General features: G+C 29.4%; 2 protein-coding genes across 5 annotated transcripts; one reads left to right on the top strand and one right to left on the bottom strand.

The window, feature by feature from the left end:
- Positions 1-3,965: 3,965 nt before the first annotated feature.
- Positions 3,966-12,316, bottom strand: LOC137001764 (uncharacterized). Of its 4 annotated transcripts, XR_010891634.1 has the most exons (12): positions 12,056-12,316; positions 11,014-11,115; positions 7,020-10,632; positions 6,522-6,757; positions 6,262-6,408; positions 5,897-6,124; positions 5,749-5,811; positions 5,612-5,662; positions 5,299-5,531; positions 5,056-5,215; positions 4,766-4,975; positions 3,966-4,340 (listed from the first exon to the last, which is right to left on the bottom strand). XR_010891634.1 is itself a non-coding variant. In XM_067360899.1 (11 exons), exons 4-11 carry the CDS (start codon positions 6,739-6,741, stop codon positions 4,851-4,853), a joined length of 1,227 nt encoding a protein of 408 aa, XP_067217000.1. In that variant the 5' UTR covers positions 6,742-6,757; positions 7,020-10,632; positions 11,014-11,115; positions 12,056-12,316; the 3' UTR covers positions 3,966-4,850. The 4 variants fall into 4 exon arrangements, 3 of the variants coding, with proteins under 3 accessions (XP_067217000.1, XP_067217001.1, XP_067216999.1); XM_067360899.1 differs by having other exon boundaries at positions 3,966-4,975; XM_067360900.1 differs by lacking the exon at positions 7,020-10,632 and having other exon boundaries at positions 3,966-4,975.
- A 2,280-nt stretch (positions 12,317-14,596) lies between these two features.
- Positions 14,597-22,527, top strand: LOC137001763 (aminopeptidase N-like). Its single transcript, XM_067360897.1, has 11 exons — positions 14,597-14,871; positions 15,238-15,684; positions 16,456-16,618; positions 17,685-17,811; positions 18,064-18,145; positions 19,543-19,907; positions 20,212-20,486; positions 20,959-21,146; positions 21,299-21,625; positions 21,767-21,836; positions 22,027-22,527. The coding sequence occupies exons 1-11, from the start codon at positions 14,618-14,620 to the stop codon at positions 22,162-22,164; spliced, it is 2,436 nt and encodes an 811-aa protein (XP_067216998.1). The 5' UTR covers positions 14,597-14,617; the 3' UTR covers positions 22,165-22,527.
- The last annotated feature ends 7 nt before the right edge of the window (positions 22,528-22,534 follow it).

The raw sequence follows: 22,534 nt of genomic DNA, 5'->3' as shown, positions 1-22,534 counted from the left end.
ATCTCTTTCTGTATAAGTAACTGTATCACTAACTTTGTTTTTTACTCTTTCATTTATTTTTGTACAACATAAGTCTTTTCATGTGTAATGATTAATTATCATTGCTACAAAATGCAAATAATTAACTATGTATGTGTGCGTTCGCAGTTTGCTTACATGTTTTCGAGAATGTACATCATAACTGATTAGAAATATAATATTTTAACATTTTAATGTTTCTCGAATTATTAGTACTTTAAGTTATAATTTCGTTTTTTTTTTTAATTTTTGTATTGCAAAAAGCATTATTAAATATTTAATATATTTTTACTATGTTTAAATATTTAATATGTTTTGATAATACTCTATGTGAAATTACTCATATACAGGGTGTCTGGCAATAATCGCCCCACCGATCATATACAGGTAGAGAAGGTCAAATCGAGTAGAAAAGTCCTTTACCATTTTTTACGCGCCGCTCGTATGTTGCCATTGTCATTTGTAGAGCGCTCCTCCCAACGCTTCATCGCGCGCCTAGTGATCGCATAGCAGTGGGATGTCCTTCTCGCTGCGCGCGCTTTACTTGCACGGATTCACCAATCTTTTTTCGTTAATTACTTAGTACATATTACAAAAATAAAAAAATGGTAAAGGACTTTTCTACTCGATTTGACCTCTTCTACCTGTATATGACCGGTGGGGCGATTATTGCCAGACACCCTGTATATACAAACAATATTACTATTTTTCCAAATACTATCAGAAATATTTTATTAATTTTACTTTTTCACGTTTCTTTCATTATATCTTACACTAAAAGAAAAAAATAATAGCAGTAACCATAATCAATAATGTTTTTTGGTGTCTACCATATTTTTCTAAATGTTTTAATTACAATATATGATTGGTTATATCTTTGACAATATACTATACGTATAAAATTATTATTGTTAACATTATACTAACAATTCCTATAAAATTCAAGTAACGTAACTATAATATCAAAAAATTATCTTTTTTAAGAAAAGTTAAAAAAAGGCGCCAAGTACACGCTCTTGTCACAACTAACAGTAAATTGCTTTATAATAATTTGAGATGTAGCAGCGCCAAGTTTTTTGCGTTTTTTAATCAATATTTTTTTATTATGATTAATTTTTTTTATATTTTTTTATTTTTTGAAAATTATTTTTATTTTTTGTTTTTTTTATTTATGTATTTATTTTTTATAAAATATATAGTATATATAGTGTAGTATATTTAAAATATGGTAAAATATAATATATAATATAGTTAATTATATATACGACAGCTTTTGTTGAAAGATATCTTTTTTAATATACCTATACGACAATTTTATGTACAAAAGTTTTATAGAAAAGTTTTATAGAAATAGTGTACAACTTTTTTCATAGTTCTTTAGTCCCACTTGGTGCCATTTCCTAATATCATATTTTTTTGTAAAAAATATATGTAATAGCTTTTTCGAAAGGTTTTAATATATACGACTAGTTTTTTTGAAAGGTTTTAATATATACAACAGGTTTTTTTGAAAGGTTTAATATATACAACAATTTTTTTGAAAGGTAAAACAATACTGTTTTGTTTTGTGATAAAATTGATTGGATATTATAAATGTTGAAACTAATTTAGAATCTGTCAAAAAAGCACACGTTTCAAGACTCTAGTATGATTTGTCTAAAATAAATAAAAGTAAATATAAAAGTTTAATATTTCTGTTCTATGTATCCTAAATTAGTTCCAACAATATTTATAATTTCCAGTCAATTTTATTTTATTACAAGGTTTCTTGTAAAGTTTATGTTTATGATTTTTGTTTCCTATTTTCTATGGATATAAAATTTACTGGAAATTATAAATATTAGAACTAATTTAGGATTGTTAGAATCTGATATTGTTATCGTGAAAGTTCTTTATTAATTAAAAGACAAATAAGGAAATAGTAATACAAAATAAACGCTTGCGTACGAAGACCCGAACTATTTAGACCGAAGGACGCGAACAGACTAACTACGCGACGACGCATAACCGAAAATATAACGCTGTCCGAAAAACAAAAGAATGTATCAGTAGTAGCTCGCTCTCGTGACACTTATCGATAACTTAATACCTCGCGCTTCGGCAAGATCTAATAGAGATTTGTAAAACTTACTTTAACAAGGATAACTACAAAAAGTGACTTATGCTACATTTTTTTATATATAAAATTGACTGGAAATTATAAATATTGTTGGAACTAATTTAGGATACGTAGAACAGAAATATTAAACTTTGAAATATTTAATTTTATTTATTTTAGACAAATCATACACTAAAACTTTTTGACAGAATGTGTGGTAAAATTAAAACACAACACTTATAACCTATAGACATATACACTTATTATATTTAATACACTTATAACGAATTTGATCACTCGCATAACACTGCACTACACTGCTTTGGTGAACACTAATAAAAAACTGGTGAACACTAAGCAGCCTTGAGTGTGCACCAGTGTAATGTAGTGCAAATGGCCGAATTCGCTATTATTCTTTTGAAAATGTGTCAAAATCTTCTGAAAGGATATTTGGAAATAAGCGCGGCTATCTGTGATAGCGCCACCAACACAAACCTAACTATTAACAATATCAATAGCCATCTAGTGTAAAAAAATGATAACTGTACATCCTAGAAAATTAATAATAATTTTTTGACATTTCGACTTTGGACTTTTATATGTTTATTTATAGAGCACGTAGAGCAAAAACAAGAATATTTTTATTATATATTTTAAGTATGCGCTATCGATTGAGGCTATTATCAACTTTATCGGCCCAGGCATTATTGAGTTCCGATAATCTCGGCTCTCTGGGCTCGCGTAAAGATACACGTTCGGTCTCGCGCTGCGCGTGCACTTTACGCGAGACACTACCGTGTCTCTTGATTATAATATCGTACACAATTATTGTTCTAAATATCACACTTTGCTCTCATTGTATCATTGTTTTTTCTGTATCTTTTCAGTGTATGTTACTGTAATCGTTACTACCTAGCAAACACAGAACATTGCAGTAACATTGAGGCAATGTTGCAACATTGTAGCAACATTGCAGCAATATTACAACATTGCCACAATGTTGCTGCAATGTTCTGTGTTTGCTGGGTGTATACTTTTTTCTGTTAATTAAAAATTAAGAACTATGTGTTGCAAATGTATATATTTTATTGCTAACAAACATTTTTTCAGAAACTTTTTATATAAAAAAAACTAAATATGATATTCCGAAAGCTTTTAACAAATGGCGAAGTAATGTTAATCGTTACAATAGCACTTTGCACTGCTATCGATCCCGAAAATGACACTGTTGTTCATTACAATTTATCGGATGCAACACCGGTTATAACACCATTGCATTATGATGCCAAAATAAGATATAGTTACAAAACAAATGACATTATTGGTGAATGTAATATAACTATATATATTGATCGTAATACGGAAAACATCCCAGCAAACACAGATATATAACAACTATATTGCAACAATAAAACAGAATGTAACATGTAATGTAACATGTATGTTACATGTAATACAATTGTTAGTTGTAATTTCCCACTCACAGGCTTGTTGCAGTTCTATCACATAAATATAACGCGGTACTAAAATGCCACGTAATTGTTATATAAAATAGATATATCATGCAAATAACATGCAATATAGTTGTTATAAAACTGTTATTAGATTTGTTATTGAATAATTACATTCTTATTAGGTTAGGAATTAAATTAGGTTATTAGCCTGTAAAAAATGCAAATCTCAGAAATAACAGATCCGTGAATTAATTCTAAGCAAAACTAAATAAAATATTTTTGTGAATTAATATTTCATTTAGTTTTGCTCAGAATTAATTCAAAGTTCTGTTATTTCTGAAAGTTGCATTTATTACAGGCTAATAACCAAAAGCTATAATAGAAAAATCAAATCATAATTTGAAAAATATTTTATTTTACATTGTTTTTTTTTATTTTACATCAGTTTTATATTATATAATATGTACATTAAAGAGGATTGCAACATGTAACATTTTTTCACTAATTTAGCTTAAAGTTAACAGTAATTCTAGCATTAAGAAAAACATTTATGCACTTAAGATTATTTATATGTGACAAATAACTTTCGAATATAACATAATTGGAGGCCAATGCGGACTTTATCTCCAAAAAGAGATAGTCCCAGCACCCACTGGCTTAGATTCTAAAAATCTCGTCAGTGCGGACTCTGTCATTTTAAAATTGGCAGTCCCAGCACCCACCGACGTAATTGGAAGCCAATGCCCTCATCAAGTTTAAGCCAATGCGAACTGTATCAGGCAATTGATTTGTTATCTTACTTATAAATTTATTAAATAATAATTCTTCAACTATTAATAATCATTTCAATTAAAGAACGTAATGAATAACACTAACCTCTAAAGGACGGGAAGCCGATATATATATATTACTATGACATATACCTCAAAGTTTTAAATTGAAAACTTTAAAAATCGTTCGAAAACCATCCCCGTCCTCTAAGGGTTAAAACCAATAAGCATGAAAAAAAAATTAAGACCGATGAATAGGTTCAAACCAATTGACCAATAATTTTTAACCAATTAAAATAATTAATTACATTTATAAACAAAAAAAGATTAAGACCGATAAACAGGTTTAAACCAATTGACCAATAATAATTTTTAACCATTAAAAAAAAATTACATTTATAAACGAATTCGACGATTTAGTTTACCTCGCAGTATACAAAAAAGTTCGATGAGGCCAACATCTCTCGTAGAGCTTTGATAGCCATACTTCTGACTACTCCACACGTGTGTTTACTCCATTTCCTTCTCCTTAGCCTTATCGCTTCTTTCCTTTCGCTGCTTGGCAAAGCGAAACCATTCGCTGGCGATATTATCAAATTCAGTCTCTGTAAGACTGAACTGCGATGTTATTTCTCCTGCAAAAATTAAACACAATACATTAATGAAAACATTTAGAAATTTTTATTTATAAGTTTAAGAATATATATTAACATACCTTTTAGAATATTTATCACCTTTAAGTTAGAAATGCGAAAATTATTTCGTAACCCTTTCCAAGAACATTGCATCGCACATTCATTACTGAAGATTTTCTTCAGATTTCGATGTATGCTGTCCTTCGGATTATTTCCGCCGGTTTTTAAGATAAATTGTCTCTGTAACACAACAATGTTTATATACAAATTAAAATTTTAATATTATGAGATTAAACAATTAATAATAAAATTTATAAACTTACAAATTGCACTGCTATCTCCTTCGTACGTAATAATACCTTGTCAAATTCCTGTACAGCATCAATTGTTGTAAAAGGTAAGAATTCTTTCATTATTTCACAATCTTGATGTAGATCCGAAGCTCTTTGTGGATAGGATGTTTTTACAACATCCTCAAGTTTTTTTAAACGTTGTTTGACTTCTTTATGCGAAAGATTTAATACGGCTAGCATTCTTAATATTTGCTGTAGCATTTCTGCAAAATAAAATAATATACATAAATATACATAAAAACGTTCACAAATTTTAACATTATAAACAATCTTAAAAATTTACCTGTTATGTTTGAATTATTATCAGTTTGCAAATCATTAGTATTTTCAAATCCTAAAATATTTTAATAAATCCATTATATATAACAATAAAAATTTATTATGTCAATACTTTATTTATTATTTTTTTCAATAACGTACCTTCTATTATTATCGGTGTGTTGAGGTCTATATTACTTGCAACATGTGATTCCATTTCTCGTTCTGAAAATGTATTAACGTATTATTTTTTATAATACAATTATTGCGAATTATATATTATTATATGTTATAATTGTTATATGTTAACCTTGTTGTGCAGTTGCTGCCATAGCATAGTCGCTTGCGTTTGATATGGTTGGGATTGCGTTTGATTGTGATTTATTTAATATAGATGCATTTGATACGAATGCATTGGAAATAGATGCATTCGACATAGATGCATTTGATATAGATGCATTAGAATATTCATATTCTAAACTGAGCGTATCAGGATACAAGGGTGATGCTGATATTGCATTCGAATACAAGCGGCTTTCTGTAAATAAAACAATAAATTTTATTTAACATTTATAATTGTGCAAAAAAATCATTTAAGTATTACACTTTAATATTTATGTAATTGAATTATTAATTCAAATATTGATAAACATTAAATTTTCATATAATACATACTTTTTTTATTTGCACATGGGTCAGATTCTTCCTCACTACTGCAACAATTGAAAGGAATATGTTGCCTTTTCCCTCGTCCTAATCTTTCTTCATCTGTTGTTTCATAATTTGCATCTGATGCATTTTTCCGAGCGGATTCAAGAGATGCTGCAATGAAAAAAAGAAAGTATAGTATTTAGTAAAATCGTGAAAATGTTCAAAAATCTAATTTTGTATTATTTATTATGCAATGTAAGATATAAAAATCTTTAAATACTTACTACAATATTTTATAAAGTTCACGTCATATCGTTTCCACGTATTATTTGGATGAGCACAATTTGCTATTAGCGTTGCACAATTGGCTGTCCGTGGTGGCCACCAACATTCACGAACTATATTATTATGTTGAATGAGCCACAATATTGGAATTTCAGAAAAAGTTCCATCCGACAAAAATTTTACTACAGCGTAGTTTGTTTCTTTATTTACTTTGGCCATGATCTTTTAATGTAATCTAAAAAAAAAATAACATCAATTTATAAGGTCTAGAGAAATAAAAATCTTTTTACTAATTTTATCATATTTTGATTGAGAAGAATTTATTCATAAAATTAATAAAAGTTTCATATTTCCAAATCGTCAGTTTAGGAATAAATAAAGCGACATAATTGGACGATTCTCTATGTTAATAATTTTAATCGAATAATTAAACTTTTTTCCAATTTTAAACTTTATTATATAAATGTTACTAAATCTTTGCTATTTTGTACACTTACCTCAATACCAAATAGTGCCCTTGTACATAAATCCGCTAGATATATTCAGTGTTTATTTGATAAACACGAAAGAATCAATTTTAATTTTGAAAATTTTTTATAGTTCATTATTAACGTTAAAAAACTTCTTAATTCACATTACCTTTATATGAAACATTATAATACATGCAATCAAATTTATTGCATCTAATTTTCAATAATTTACGCTGCAATATATCACGAGTGCAATAAGGATACAGGACAAAATTCAATCTGAGCAGTGAAAAATCTATCTATGCTTTCATAGAGTTTAAACCAGTGCGGACTCTATCTCCAAAAAAAGATAGTCCCAGCACCCACTGGCTTAGACTCTGAAAATCTCGTCAGTGCGGACTCTGCCATTAAAAAATTGACAGTCCCAGCACCCACTGACGTGATTTGAAGCCAAAGCCCTCATAGAGTTTAAACCAGTGCGGACTCTATCTCCAAAAAGAGATAGTCCCAGCACCCACTGGCTTAGACTCTGAAAATCTCGTCAGTGCGGACTCTGTCATTTAAAAATTGGCAGTCCCAGCACCCACCGACGTAATTGGAAGCCAATGCCCTCATCAAGTTTAAGCCAGTGCGGACTCTACCTCCAAAAAGAGATAGTCCCAGCACCCACTGGCTTAGACTCTGAAAATCTCGTCAGTGCGGACTCTACCATTAAAAAATTGACAGTCCCAGCACCCACTGACGTGATTTGAGGCCAAAGCCCTCATAGAGTGTAAACCAGTGCGGATTGTATCAGACAATTGATTTGTTATTAGAAATCATCCTTATAAATTTATAAATTACAGTTTTTATAAATGTAAGACCAATATAGAAGAAAAAATATTAAAACCAACAAAAACCGATGGAACTTTGACTAATAAAGAAATATTTATTAATGTAAGACCAATATAGAAGAAAAAATATTAAAACCAACAAAAACCGATGGAACTTTGACCAATAAAGAAATATTTATTAATGTAAGACCAATATAGAAGAAAAAATATTAAAACCAACAAAAACCGATGGAACTTTGACCAATAAAGAAATATTTATTAATGTAAGACCAATATAGAAGAAAAAATATTAAAACCAACAAAAACCGATGGAACTTTGACCAATGAAGCAATATTTATAAATGTAAGACCAATATGTTGAATAAAAAAAATTCAAGACCAATAATAAGAAAAAAATTTGAGACCAATAAGCATAAAAAAAATTAAGACCAATAAAAACCGATGGACTTTAACCAAATAAGAAATGTTTACAAATAATGGATCAATACGTACAGATCAGTCATTTAAAAAAAATTCAAGATCATAAGCATAAAAAAATAAGAAAACCAAGAAAAACCGATAAACCTTAATCGAAAACAGTGTATTTCTGATTATTTCCGCCGGTTTCTAAGATAAATTGTCTCTGTAACACAACAACCTTGATATATAAATTCAAATTTTAATGTTATTTAAGCATAACAAGAAATAAAGACCATGACCTATATAAGCATAATGAAAAATAAAGACCGATAAAAACCAAAAAACTTTTATTTGATATGGTATTGCAATTAAACAGTATTTTCTGTTGCAGTAAGTAAAAGCGGAATTGTGATGTAAGAGCCTACTTCAGAAAGATTTTTAACTTTCAAACATTTTCTGGTTATTCGTGTTACTGGAATTTTAATAGTATTTGAAGTCGTATTCTTTGCAATTTGAAATATGCCAAGTCTTTCTGAAGGACATGGTGTTGTGAAAAAAGAAGTTGGATTTAAAAAACACTGCGCAAGAACAAATAAAACATTATTTTCTTCAAATATTTCTAAAATAAAAGCCACCGACTTGTTATCTATTAAAACACAATTATCAATTTCATTTATACCAATTTTGAAATTTTGAAATTGTAGATAAGAAATTCTGTTGTTTTTAAAAATAATGATTGGATATTGCATAACGCGGAACGGTTGGATTGGAAGCTGTGATTCTTCGAATATACGATTGGACAACTCTTCTAAAGGTTTTCCGGATTGGTGTAATTTTCGTTTTATTTTCTGCATATAATTTTCGTATTTGAAACAACTAAAATTATCTAAGCAACCAAAGGTTTGTACATCTTTGGCTATATGAAGCAAGTTGTGAACATTATAAGACAGATATTCATCACCGTAGATATTACCAAAATTAGAAACAAACCATATTAACAATGAATTCGCATAATCATTGAATGAAATACATAATTGAGGATCAGCCAATATCCTTACAGCAATGCTAAGAGTAACAAAGTGATTGTAACAATACGGAGATAGCACAGATTTCATAACAATTATACCCGTGTATAACAAAAATTGACGGAATTCCGTTGCCTTCCATCTGTCTACATCATTTAAAGATCTAGGTTTTCTTGAAAATTCGGATGAAATGCAATATTTTATCGCTAATAAATCATGTGAAACGGAATCAACATCACCTGTTACTAATCTGACATCTTTTTTTCCTCTGACCCATAATTGCAACATTCGTTTCATAACACCTAAACAAACAAGATGCATATAATCCAATCCAATTTGCAATACCATGTCAATTGAAAGTCTCTCTAAAATAGAATCACCATTATGATGTTCGGATTGAGTCCGATTTCTAAATGACTGATCTGTACGTAAAGCGTTATTTGTTTCTGGAAAAATCACTCTATTTCGCACAAAATCACCTTCTTGAATGCATTTAGAACATGCAAAATATCCCGTATGACCTTTTGTACATGTAATAAATGATTTTGCTGGAGCATCACATACTATTGCATTTACAATAACTACATATTTTTTATTGGAAACAATTATACCATTTTTGGAAAGTAATACCAATTCATCGACAAAGTTTGCTAAGAAATCATTGCAATTATTTGGTTTGCACATACCGTGATAAACTCCAATTATAACTGGCAACGTATATATATCAATATCTTGAATAGAAATCATTATTGGCCAGAATTGACTACCAGAACTTTTTGAAATTGGCAACCCATCAACATTAATATTAATCTTAATGTTATTATCATTAATAAAATTTGAATACATTTTTATTGATCGTTTCAAACCTGATGCAAGACCAAAATGGATATATTTACCACTGCCCAGCGAAATAAAAGTTGCAGATGTATTGCGTGGTGTTTTAACTAAAACCCTAACATCAGTAGGCAATTCAACGTGACCGTGTTTCCTCAAAATTTGTAGTAATTTGTTTGAAGTATTATGTGATATACAACGCTCAATTATGAATTGTTGTAAATCTTCTGTTAAAGTTGTACCATTATTGCATTCGCTATCTGTTGAAAAACTTTCCTGCAATTCAGAGTTATGCTGAACATTTTCGTTATCTGACAGCAATTGTGCTGATAATTCATTATTTTCGTCTTCATCTTGGGAAATGTTAATTTTAGACGTTTCAACACTATTAATCATAGTTGTTTTTGTATTTGTCATTGCACTAGACGCCTCATCCAATTTAATTAAATGCAAAGTATTATAATTAAGAACTTTATTTAATTCGTGATTTATTAATTGATTCTTTCGCCTTTTGCATAAAAACTGAATATCTTTAGGCATGATGTATTACTATAATAAAAAAATAAAAAAAAATGATAAACAAATATAAAATATATATATATATATATACAATATTTTCAATTATAGATTAGTATAGATTTGTTGTTAGTACTAATATGTCAGTTATTAAATTATACAAAGTATAATTATACAAGTACAAAGTATTTAACTTTTTAGTAACTTTGTAACAACTTTCTTAACAATTTTTAATTTTCCATTTGCTCTTATAATCTTTGAACATCAAATTTTCAACATAAAAATATTAAAATTGAAATAGATTGCAATTTGCATAAGTTTCAATATATAATTTTGTAAATATTATAAAATATAATCTAATATCGTATCCTAAATATATAATCTAAATATCGTAATTATGAAAAAGTTACTTACCAACAACGGAATTCTAATCGTGTCCCAAAGTCTGCACCGCAGTTAACAGTTGCCAAAAGTTTTAAATTAGTTTACAGCTCGCTGTTTATCGCCACTGTAATACTGAAAAAATTGAAGATAATTATAGCATTTAATCTTATTAATACATAAATTTATAAAGAAATATATAAAAATGCATACGTATTTGACACGCACAATGTGAGAGACGTCTAGCATTTGTTAAAAAAATAACACGTATGAAAAACTTGAATATCAAAACAAAAGCATGTAACACACACGTGTATGCAAATATATACAGAGTGTTCCAGACTTATCGCAATACCCTTGAATGTCAGATTTTGAGATTATTTCTGAGATGAAAATGTAAACATCAAAATTAATGGGTGTTACGATAGATATGGAACATCTTGTGTGTGTGTATTTAAATCAAACGATAAGTATAAATAAGACAATGTAAAATTCTAAATAAAGATGATAAATATTTTTACAGACTCTAGTATTATAAATAACAATTTATCAAGAACCAAAAGATGATAAATCCTAAACAAGACAATGCATTCTTGACACAAAAAGAAAGCTTCATTAAGGGGTATAAACAGGGTAAAATTTTGAAAAAATCGATTTTTCAGGCCATATATGAACAAGAATATCAATATTCCCTGATTTTATTTAAGCAACGCATACGATCAATTTGCTGTCAACGAGGCAAAAACAGCTGTTTAAGGTTACCTCTTGTAAAACAGCCTTAATTATATTATACAAGGCTATAAAAATTTGTATATATACTTGAATATTAATTGCATAAAAATACCATTAAAAAAATTACCTGACTTTATTATATATATATATATAATACTCGCACGCTCCATTATACCGTGTCGTGAAAGGAGAAAAAAAAGTATCATTTACGTATCATTCGATTTACGATCCATTAGTTATTTACGTATCGTACTTTTACGAGGAACTCACGTTTCACGGTATAACGCCGTGTATATAAGAAGATAACGCGATCATAAAGAAAATATTGCTGTCGTTTACAAACCAATTGCAACGAGCTAACTAGACGACGAAAGATTCTCCTCCAATCCATCGATGAATTTGGCACGCTTCTCTTCCACCAACAGTCAGTCGATGTATATGTCTTTCTTGGTGCTGACGTCGATCAATCTTAAGCCGAGCATGGTGTTAGCAGGAGAGAAGTGATCAAACGCCGGTTCGACGACCACCGAGACGAAGTTCTTGTCCAGCACCAAGTCCTTGAACCTCACGCAATCGCCTACCAACCAGTCGTTGTTCATTGATTCTATTCTTATTTATTGTAAAAAAAAAAGAAAGTTATTGCTAAAACTCATTGAAAAAATAATTCAAGTCGAGTTCAATTGTGGGAAGAGCGCTTTTCTCTTACCAACAAGTTTCGCCTTCACTGCCTGATACGGCAATCTTAGGAACTCGCTTTTCAACGGCTGCAGACTACTGTGTTGCACTATCGTCACATCACCGAAGTCACAGAAGTACACAGACACTTCATTATCGCTGATAATATTGGTAACGTATATACCCTGAAAAAAAATCAAGTGAGTTAATTGAAAAACTATTCTTTCTTCGCGTAACTGTAAAATGATGTGTGTATTATCTATATAAATTTATAGATCTATAGACAGAGATGTGCGAGATCGCATACCTGTACCAGTCATTGTTGAATATCCCCGCGTAGAGCATGCCCTTGCTGACAGTTTCCAATGGTAGACCATCGTATGTGATGTAGCACTTTTGCAGATCTTCCATCATTGCCTGGAAAAAGATAAAATTCCGATATAATGATTTATTTTGTTTGACTGCTTAAGCTTCAACATAGGCAAAAAATATATGCCTTTGTACGTACTTTCAGCTCATTCGCATCATTTAATGGTTGCACGTTAAAGTGTCCCGAATGTGCGGCCAACGTTATGTGAACATCAAAGTACTGGCCGATATTCGAAATCGTGGGCGGGTTCAATTTGCCGACAGGCTCGAGAGCACGAGAATTCTTGCGTTCCACGCGTTTCTTGGTCTTGATATTATTGTTGCTGTCTTCGTTGACTCTGCAAATGTAATGATAAAGCGTTTACGATCAAGCTTAAAAACTAAAGAACGCAAGAGCAGTGGAACAGAATACAAAAAAATATGAAACACAAGTCAAATGTAACAGACATATCCCTCTCTAAAAAAAAGGCATATTATTATTTACTTTTGAAGTTTCTTTTCGTTGTCATCGTGACGATTATCGATCGATTTATCTATTGTCAAGTTCGCGTAGATGATTTCATTTATTATCGATCGGTTGTCAGAGATGATTGCGTTTGACAGTTTGTAAGAAAAGAAAAAAAGGCGCGCGCTACACGTGCGCACGTATGTCCTAGTTATAAAATATACAATAAAAGACACAACAATAAGACGATGCATTCTTGACACAAAGAGAAAGCTTCATTAAGGGGGACTTCTATCTTGTTAGGCAAAAAAAAATCGTTTTTTTTTTGTATTTTTTAAAAGGCTGGGACTTCGAGAATGTCTCTAAAATGGCACAAAGATACGAATACTTACTTTAATAGCTGGCTGTCCAAGTTCACTGCTTGATTAATGGAGGCCAGTATGTTATTCGGTCCGACTCTTTTAAATATCTCCACCACCGGGATTCCACCGGATGCTATTCTGATGACTTTCGTCAAAAGCAGATCCGTGTCCGAGACTAGCTCGCGGAATCTGGCCACGAGCTTATCGTCGTACATCGTCGCAGTAATGATGTCCAGATAGATTTGTGTCGCCCAGATGCGTCACCTAAGCAGGAAGGATGCAGAATATCTTCTCCAAGGGATGCAGCAAATTGGATTTGTACTGCTCCTTGTATCCCTCGTCGATGAAGAAAACCGTGACGAGTCCGGCCTCGGATTCTATACATTGGACTCGATGCCAATAGTCGTCCTCTTGAACGGTCTAAAAATGGCCGATGATCCTGCTGACGCCGAGGTTGATTCCTTCTCATGATTGTAATGCTTCTTCATATCAATCACCAAAGCACGCGTGCGCAAGTGTCGTGTAGCTCTCACGGTCCAATTGCGCGCGTACAAGCAATGCACGCGGCGCAATAAAATGTACGAGCCAATCGCGCGCATAGAAGACAATGCGCGCGCTGTATACCGTTAGTACCGTTAAATAACCTAATGTAAATAACGTAATATTAGCTATTTACATTAGAGTCCGTATCCGGTTTCTGCTAATGACTAATAAATCCCGCGTAATTGAAAATAATAAATTAAATTATTGCAGAAACATTATAATACAAATTTCTTTACCAATATCAAAATAATTGTTATATGACAGGTTTCATAACATTAATATAAAATCAATATAACATTTGTTGTATAATATGTTATATTTATGTTACATTACTTCTATTTTTAAATAACGAGAAGCTAACAAAGCAATGTAACAGCTATGAAATAGCTATTATATTGCGTCTAAAAAAGAAATTTATATTAATGTAATATAAATACCGTGTAACATCTGTTACATTACATGTTACTTTCATGTTATGTTGCAGTTAAATTCAGTGTTTGCTGGGATATCTATGCATCCAGTGACCTTCGCTATATTTAAAATTGATTTGTATAAAGACCACCATAATGAAAAAATTTATATTCCAAATTATTCATTTATTTATGAACGGAGCATGCTTACGATTGATTTTACCAATACGCCAAAATTACCAAAATTTTTATCACCTGGAAGATACACTTTAATAATGGCATATATGCGTCACATAAATAATGACAAGAAATACATCTCTGCATTTTCATACTCTAATAAAACTCCGGATAATATGTGAGTAAAAAAATATTTGAAAAAAAATTATACTATAAAGACTATTTTCGCTAACATCTTTTTCAACAAATATTTATTAAAAACATTTATAAATCAGATGACATTCCAAGAATTGCGTATTACATAAAATAGACATAATAGAACTCAAATGTATTCAACACTGCATTTCAAATTTGTTGATCCTAAGATGTAGAAACATATGTTAAATTGGTACATTTGTAACAATCGGTACAGTGTTATAAAGTATGATTCAATTTTATTGAAATCCAACATTTCTAGTCTATTCTTTATAGTTTATCTTTAATCGATCCTTGAGTATAATTATATTGAGAATTTTATATTTATCATATTGTGTAAATATGATAGATTAAATGCGACAGGTGTTGATGTAATGACTGCTCAACAACTATTCCCATGCTGGGACAAGATAGCATTTAATGCCACCTATAAAATTTCTATCAAGCATCATAAAAATTACACAGCCTTATCAAATATGCCTGTACAAACGACAGAAAATGATGACAAACGTGACATGATGTGGACACATTTTGAGAAATCACCTTCAATATTTATTCGACATATAAAGGTTGTAATAACTGTATTCACTATCATTCATACTTCGGTTGCAAATGTCACATTTTGGGGTAGAAGAAATGTAACAAACCGTTTAAAATTGGCAAAATGTATTGCCCAACAAGTTCTACAATTTTTGAAATCTGGAAATACTGTAAACAAATTACCAAAAATAGACTACGTTGCATTCTGGGATAGTCAACACAATACCACTGAGACAAGGGGACTAATTTTATACAGGTAATGTTCAAAACTAAAATAAATTGACCAAAAATGATTATTAAATAAAAAATGTAAAAATGTAAATATGTAAAAATGTAAAAATGTAAAACTATCAAATAATATAAGTTCAAAACTGAAAGATATACATATTTTTATGTCACAATGTAGAAATTAGGAAACAGTTGAAATCTATACAATTTCACTTGCGTCACATTAAAAAGATATCATTACCTTTAGTTCAGATTAATAATTGAAATAATAATTTTTTTCGTCATTTCAGATTTTATTTTAGCATTAGTTTTAGAAGCTTGAAAAATAACTGTGTGCTATAAGTTGTACAAATAAAGCGACTACTATTAAAGCTTTTATTATATCAGTTATTTTGTCGGAACTTATCAGAGTTCTTGTCTTCCAAATTTTAATGTTCTTTTCTATCGGTAAAGTTATTTATGAAAAATGTACAAAATTTCTCTTTCCCAGCTTTTTGAAATAAGGTCTGCATGTGACCGTATAAATAAACAGATAATATTACGCCGTTTAAGTAAAATAAATTACATAGTTAAATAGAGTTACATAATAGCACAAACTTTTTAAAAGTCACTTTATTTCTACTTCTTATGAGATTAAGCTTAAAAAATATCAAATACATTTTTTGTAAAAAACAGTTATAAAAAAGTTCATTCGTGGCTTTGTAATAATTTGTTATATCTACAATATAAAAACTTAATCAATTGTTTAATTACAGCAAACATTGTCCATGCACTTTTCATATTTGAAATCATTTTTTAGAGAAGCTGATATTATTCATGACGGAAAATCAGATCCCATTGGGCATAAATTAAAAGTGGCACGTCTTATAACAAATCAAATAGTATCTCTTTGGTATAATGATGTGTTGCTGTGGTCAAAAAGAGGATTTATTACATTTCTTACAACGTACATCTTGCGTCAGGTTATTTCAAATTTTTATTATTAATATATTATATTTTGTAAATATTAGATTTTGTAAATATTAGATTTACACAATCAGATCCAATTGTCGTAACTTTGACATATTGTATTACCAAGGCCAATTGTTCTGAGTAACAAGAAAAAAGATTTAATCATCGCTCATATTCAGTAAAAAGTTATTAACAAAAGTAGTTTTTTGAAATAAAATGTAATTTTATGTTACTTTCGATGTTTAATGAAACAAACTTTTATTGTTATCAGATTTATTTATTTAAATTTGGTGAATAGAATGGAAGAAGTGTTCTGCCTTTCTCTTTCTGCACCTTTAAGAAAACCTTATCTTCTACCCAATTCCAATATCTTTCGGAGAAGAGTTTTGTGCGGAGCCCCTTCCCTTCTTATTTCCTCAAATTAGTTTATAATAATTATTCCTACATAATAAAACAAATCATAATAATCTATAATGTGTGTATATGTGTGCATTGATGTTACTTTCTGAGACCGAGGACATATAATCTCGTCTTGCATTTGATACAAATATATGTATGATTAAATTTTCATCATTGTATATCAAATAAAAAAATTCATCTAGCAAACATATGACACTATGAATTTGTAACAGAAATTGCATACTTTACATTAACTTATTAACTTTGTGTTATATTTTTCAATGAAAGTAAAAGAAAAACATTTGCTACATGAAGACAGTATAATGATCTTTCCTCAAAATTGCTGGGCAGAAAAAATTAGCGAGATATTTATTTAAAGTGCTAATTTTAATTTTAATAACTTTTTATATTGTTCAAAGTTTTTATAAACATAGAGTGATGATTAAACCCTATATACTTGAATTCATCACGTATAAATAAATAAATCTGTTAAAAGTTTGTTCTGTTTCATATACGTGAATGTTAGAAATTGTATTCATTAAATTTCTGTCGTTAACAACTATTTAATAAACATTGTTATGATAAAAAAAAGTTTATTTGCAACGATCAGTCGTGCTGTATTGCTTTAAATTGCAATTTGTTGTCTAAATATTTATTTCATTATTTAAAATTTTTCAGATTTTTTCGGATTATGACATAATGAATTTATTTATCGTTGAAACACAACGGGAATCTTTTCTTTTTGATACTCCTTCTAATGAAAATACAAAAAGTTCACTTATTTATCTTGCAGATCATATAAAGTGTAAGTTGGCAAAGTATAAGTAAAATCCTACAAATGGTTAAAATAAATATAATTAAATAATACTGTTGAATAATATGCAAATTTTTAAACTTTATGAAAAGAGAAATAAAAAACTGATCTACATACAACTTAAAATACATTGTGCTGATATACATAGATTTTATTATAAAAGAATATATTTTAACTTTTAAAAATATAAGTATCAAAGTATATATATACTTGACAAGCAATTTATAATTTTAATTGTTTCAGCATCCAATATATGGCACACATTACACCAGTTAACTGCTGATGTGTTTTGGACTGGTATCCGCACATATGTTAATAGCAAACAGTAAGTAATATCTTTTAATATATTTCGCTAGATAATAATTACATAAACTGAATATTTAAAAAAAAATGATGTATTTAAAAATCTACAATTCAAAAGAATATACAGGGTGTCTGGCAATAATCGCCCCACCGGTCATATACAGGTAGAGGAGGTCAAATCGAGTAGAAAAGTCCTTTACCATTTTTTAATTTTCATAATAAGTACTGAGTAATTAACGAAAAAAGATCGGCGAATCCGCGCGAGTAAAGCGCGCGCGGTGAGAAGGACGTCCCACTGCTACGCGATCACTAGGACACAAGGATCTAGCGTTACGCGCCGCTCGTATGTTGCCATTGTCATTTGTAGAGCGCTCCTCCCAACGCTTCATCGCGCGCCTAGTGATCGCATAGCAGTGGGATGTCCTTCTCTCTGCGCGCGCTTTACTTGCACGGATTCACCAATCTTTTTTCGTTAATTACTTAGTACTTATTACAAAAATCAAAAAATGGTAAAGGACTTTTCTACTCGATTTGACCTCCTCTACCTGTACATGACCGGTGGGGCGATTATTGCCAGACACCCTGTATACTATCTCAAACATATCGAGTGATTTTAAAGTTATATAACTGTAAACAATTGTAAACAGAACGTTTTATTTTTGAAAGAAAATCACCATATCGACATACCATTTTATTTTTAGAAATGATTTCTTGCAATTAGTTAAAAACTCAAAATAAAAATTTATATATACTAGACACTGCCCTTTATTAAATGGTATTATATTTTTGATAGTATTATTTCTAACCTTTAATAAATTACCGTTTTTCTAAAGCACACAAAAATTCGGCTCGAAAAAATTGTGTCCCGAAACTGACGTATTTATTAAAAATTATAGAACGTGTTATAAATAGAAAAAATTTTGCAATAAATTGTTAAATAATATAAAAAATTGTTTAATATTGCTAATAAAATAAGTAATGTCATTTTCTTTTGGTGTAGCATTATAAAAAGCATTTATAAAGAATTAGATAGATATAATTCAATTCCTTGTTTTTAAAGTGCAATTTATTTATGTCAATTTACATGTACACCTTAATAAAATCCTTCAAATCATACCGTGAAGAAAGCAATAAAATTGACCGAAATACATTATATGAAAAATAAGTTTAATTTACCCAAATATAAGATTAGATAAAAAAAATTTTCCAAATCCAAAAAGATATATCCTATATATCTTTTATGTACAATTATATTAATATTACTAATTACTACATATACAAATATATAATAATATAATTATACAAATATATAAATTAATATTTTAATTTACTAAATAATAATTTTATGTTAAGCAAACAAAAAATTTTTGCTAAAAATTCGCATAGTGTATATTCTTATAGAAATTTTTTATTTTGCAGATATAATCAAACAAATAATTTATGGAACATTATGCAAATTGTCTTACATACGTATCCAGATAATTCAAGCAAATCTTTTATAAAAAGACTTATATCTGATAAAATAACGGAAAAATATTATCCTGTACTATACGTGACACGTAGTTATTTGAAAAACTTGACAATATTCGAATACCTCAATTTTGATTATGATGCCGAGAATACAGAACATCTCTCAGCATTCGTGACATATACAACAAAATCAATCATGAACTTTCAAGACATTTATCTTAATAATTCGTTAAGGATAGCACCACAAGGATTGGAAACATTATCGGGAATGTTGGATAAAGATGATTGGATTATAGTCAATTTACAAAAAATAGGTAAATGTAAAACATTACACTTATTATGTTTTATCTTGATATCTTTTTGCTTTTGTAATCTTATGCACCCTAATGCTCGTGACACATGCACTCGCACAGTTGTGCGTGTCACTCGTAAGCACAAATTCTCAGACTATTCGTACACTCTCACGCTATTCGCTCTTACAGTTTTTTATAACAAATTGTTCAAAGCATTTTATAAAAAAATTAATAGGAATTGTTTCACAAAAAGCGATATTAGAAATTATTTTATGATTAGCTATATCAAGAAACTTTAATGATAAAAACTTTTTTTTTATAATAGGATACTATCGTGTTAATTACGATATTGAAAATTGGCGTAAACTTGTGCAATACATGAATTCTACGAAATATATCAACATACATGTTCTTAATCGGGCTCAAATTATAGATGATGCTTTTCACTTCTTCATACATAAACAAATTGATTATGTTACGTTTTGGAACATTTCTGCATTTTTGTCACAAGAAACGAATTATGTGGTATGGTATTCTATGTTTAAAGCTTTTGAACATATGACTGTTCTGATTTCAATTAAAGATGCTAACAACGTAATGGTAGGTAATAGCAAATTTCTATAAAGATTGCATCAAAATATTATTTGTACAAGGTGCTTCAATACAATCTGATGTCCTTGTAATGTCATATTCTTCAGCGATTTCTAAACTAAATTTCCTTTTAACAAAATTTTGTTCAAAGATAAGTTTTTGAGACATAATTGAAAATAATTCGTTGCTTGTACACACGTGAGTCCGGCACATCGAGCAAGCACGGACTGTGCAACACATCATAAGAGGAACGTGAAATACTTCGCAGTCACAGTGCGTGTAAGATTCGGACAAAATTTTGCAAGAAAAAAAATTGTTTTAAAAATCGCTCAAGGATATAATATTTCAAGAACATCAGGTTATTTTGAATCGCTTTGTACATAAAGAAAGTTAAAATAAATTTATACGTGTATAAATACACATACATATCTTTTATAAATATAACAGTAGATTAAAATTTATATTACATACCAATATTTAGGAAAAGATGGAAAAAATATTGAGTGGAGTTCTGGATCGAATAAAATACGAATCACGATCATACGAAAGCGATCTCACCGAATGTTTAAGAGAGGAGGCCGTAAAATGGGCATGTATTATTGCAAACAAAGAATGCAGAGAAGTAGCCAATATGCACATGACAAGAGATCTATATTCTGAAAGTGGCATGTAAGATGTTGTACAACCACAATATTTATATAAACAATTTTTGTTGCATTATGTATACTTATATTCTGTACATCAAATACTGTACTAGATGAATTATTTTATCATAAAATAAGCTAAATTTTTGTAAGAAATCCTTTTTTCTGGTAACGCAGTTCTGTAACGCAATCGGAATGGAAAGGATGGATGTATTGTAATGGTTTGGTGTCAGCAAACAGCACCATTTGGCACGCTGTATGGAAGAAATGGACAGCAACACCTAATGATATAAAATTTTTAGAATATTTAACTTGCAGTGAAAATCCTGTAGTTATTTTTAATTATTTGATGCTGAATTCGATTAATGAATTTTTATTACAACACAACAATACACGTGCTTATATATTTCTTCTTACCGTTGCGAGGCATGCAAGAAAGGATAAAGTTTGCGATTTTATTTTGCAAAATCTGGATGATAATACACTTATGTTCATCTCCAACACGTAATAATAATTTTCTTACAAATATATTTGTATATTTATGTAAATAATTCTAAATATTTATAATTTTTATTCACCAGCGTCTTTTTATTCTTACTGCCTTTTATTATAAATAATAGTATTTATTGCTTTATTTTTTTGCAGGCAAGCTGAAATAATTGCAATGTTTATAGTTATTATTACGCATCAACATGCTGTAGAGCAATTAAAAAAGGTATATTTTTCTAACTGAATTAACACTCATTTCTTAGCTACTTAAATATTGAGCTTATTTTTATTTAATTTTTCATGTACATATATGTCATATTTCAACTGATTATCTTTAACGCCACAATTTATGCTCTCATAAACTGTAGGGCAAAAAAATTTTAGGTTATTGATATTATCGAAATAATTTGTCTTAGATACCTGCATTCGTAAAAACTAAATTGAAAGAAGAGCGACTAGTTGATGCTGTTGAAAGAAAAATTAAAAAACGAATAGACGAGTATAGAAGACAAGTTACAAATTATGGGCTTCTCGGTTTATCTCCGTTTATTTAATAATAATAAGTAATATTTATTTAATTTAATTATTCCTTCTCATACTGCAAATTTTTGTTAGAGCAGATATTTGCTTTCTTTGATTCACAATAAATTATAGAAAATTATTTGACAACTATAAATGTTTTATATCTAGCGAGAAATAACTAACAAGAAATAACTTTTCGAATTGATGTCGAGTCGACATCAACACGATGCAATATCGATGATTTTGACGTCAATTTAGACATTAGACATCGATTTAACGTCGATTAATAGGTTATTTCTCGCTTGAATAGTAAAGAAAGAATTGACTTCAAAGTACAAAATATGTCTGGGAATGTATAATATATATGTAACTTGCAAGAAAATAATTTTTGTCAAAAATAAA

Source organism: Linepithema humile, chromosome 8 (assembly GCF_040581485.1).
Source record: "Linepithema humile isolate Giens D197 chromosome 8, Lhum_UNIL_v1.0, whole genome shotgun sequence".
Lineage (NCBI taxonomy): Eukaryota > Metazoa > Arthropoda > Insecta > Hymenoptera > Formicidae > Linepithema > Linepithema humile.
This window is presented reverse-complemented; position numbering and strand designations above follow the sequence as displayed.

What these genes read in the sequence shown, in the direction of transcription:
- LOC137001764 (XM_067360898.1), bottom strand. Translation starts at nt 10,623, where the DNA reads ATGCCTAAAGATATTCAGTTTTTATGCAAAAGGCGAAAGAATCAATTA.
- LOC137001763 (XM_067360897.1), top strand. Translation starts at nt 14,618, where the DNA reads ATGCATCCAGTGACCTTCGCTATATTTAAAATTGATTTGTATAAAGAC. An exon ending in AGGGGACTAATTTTATACAG is followed by an intron (nt 15,685 to 16,455) that starts GTAATGTTCAAA and finishes ATCATTTTTTAG; the next exon opens with AGAAGCTGATATTATTCATG. An exon ending in CTATATTCTGAAAGTGGCAT is followed by an intron (nt 21,147 to 21,298) that starts GTAAGATGTTGT and finishes CTGGTAACGCAG; the next exon opens with TTCTGTAACGCAATCGGAAT.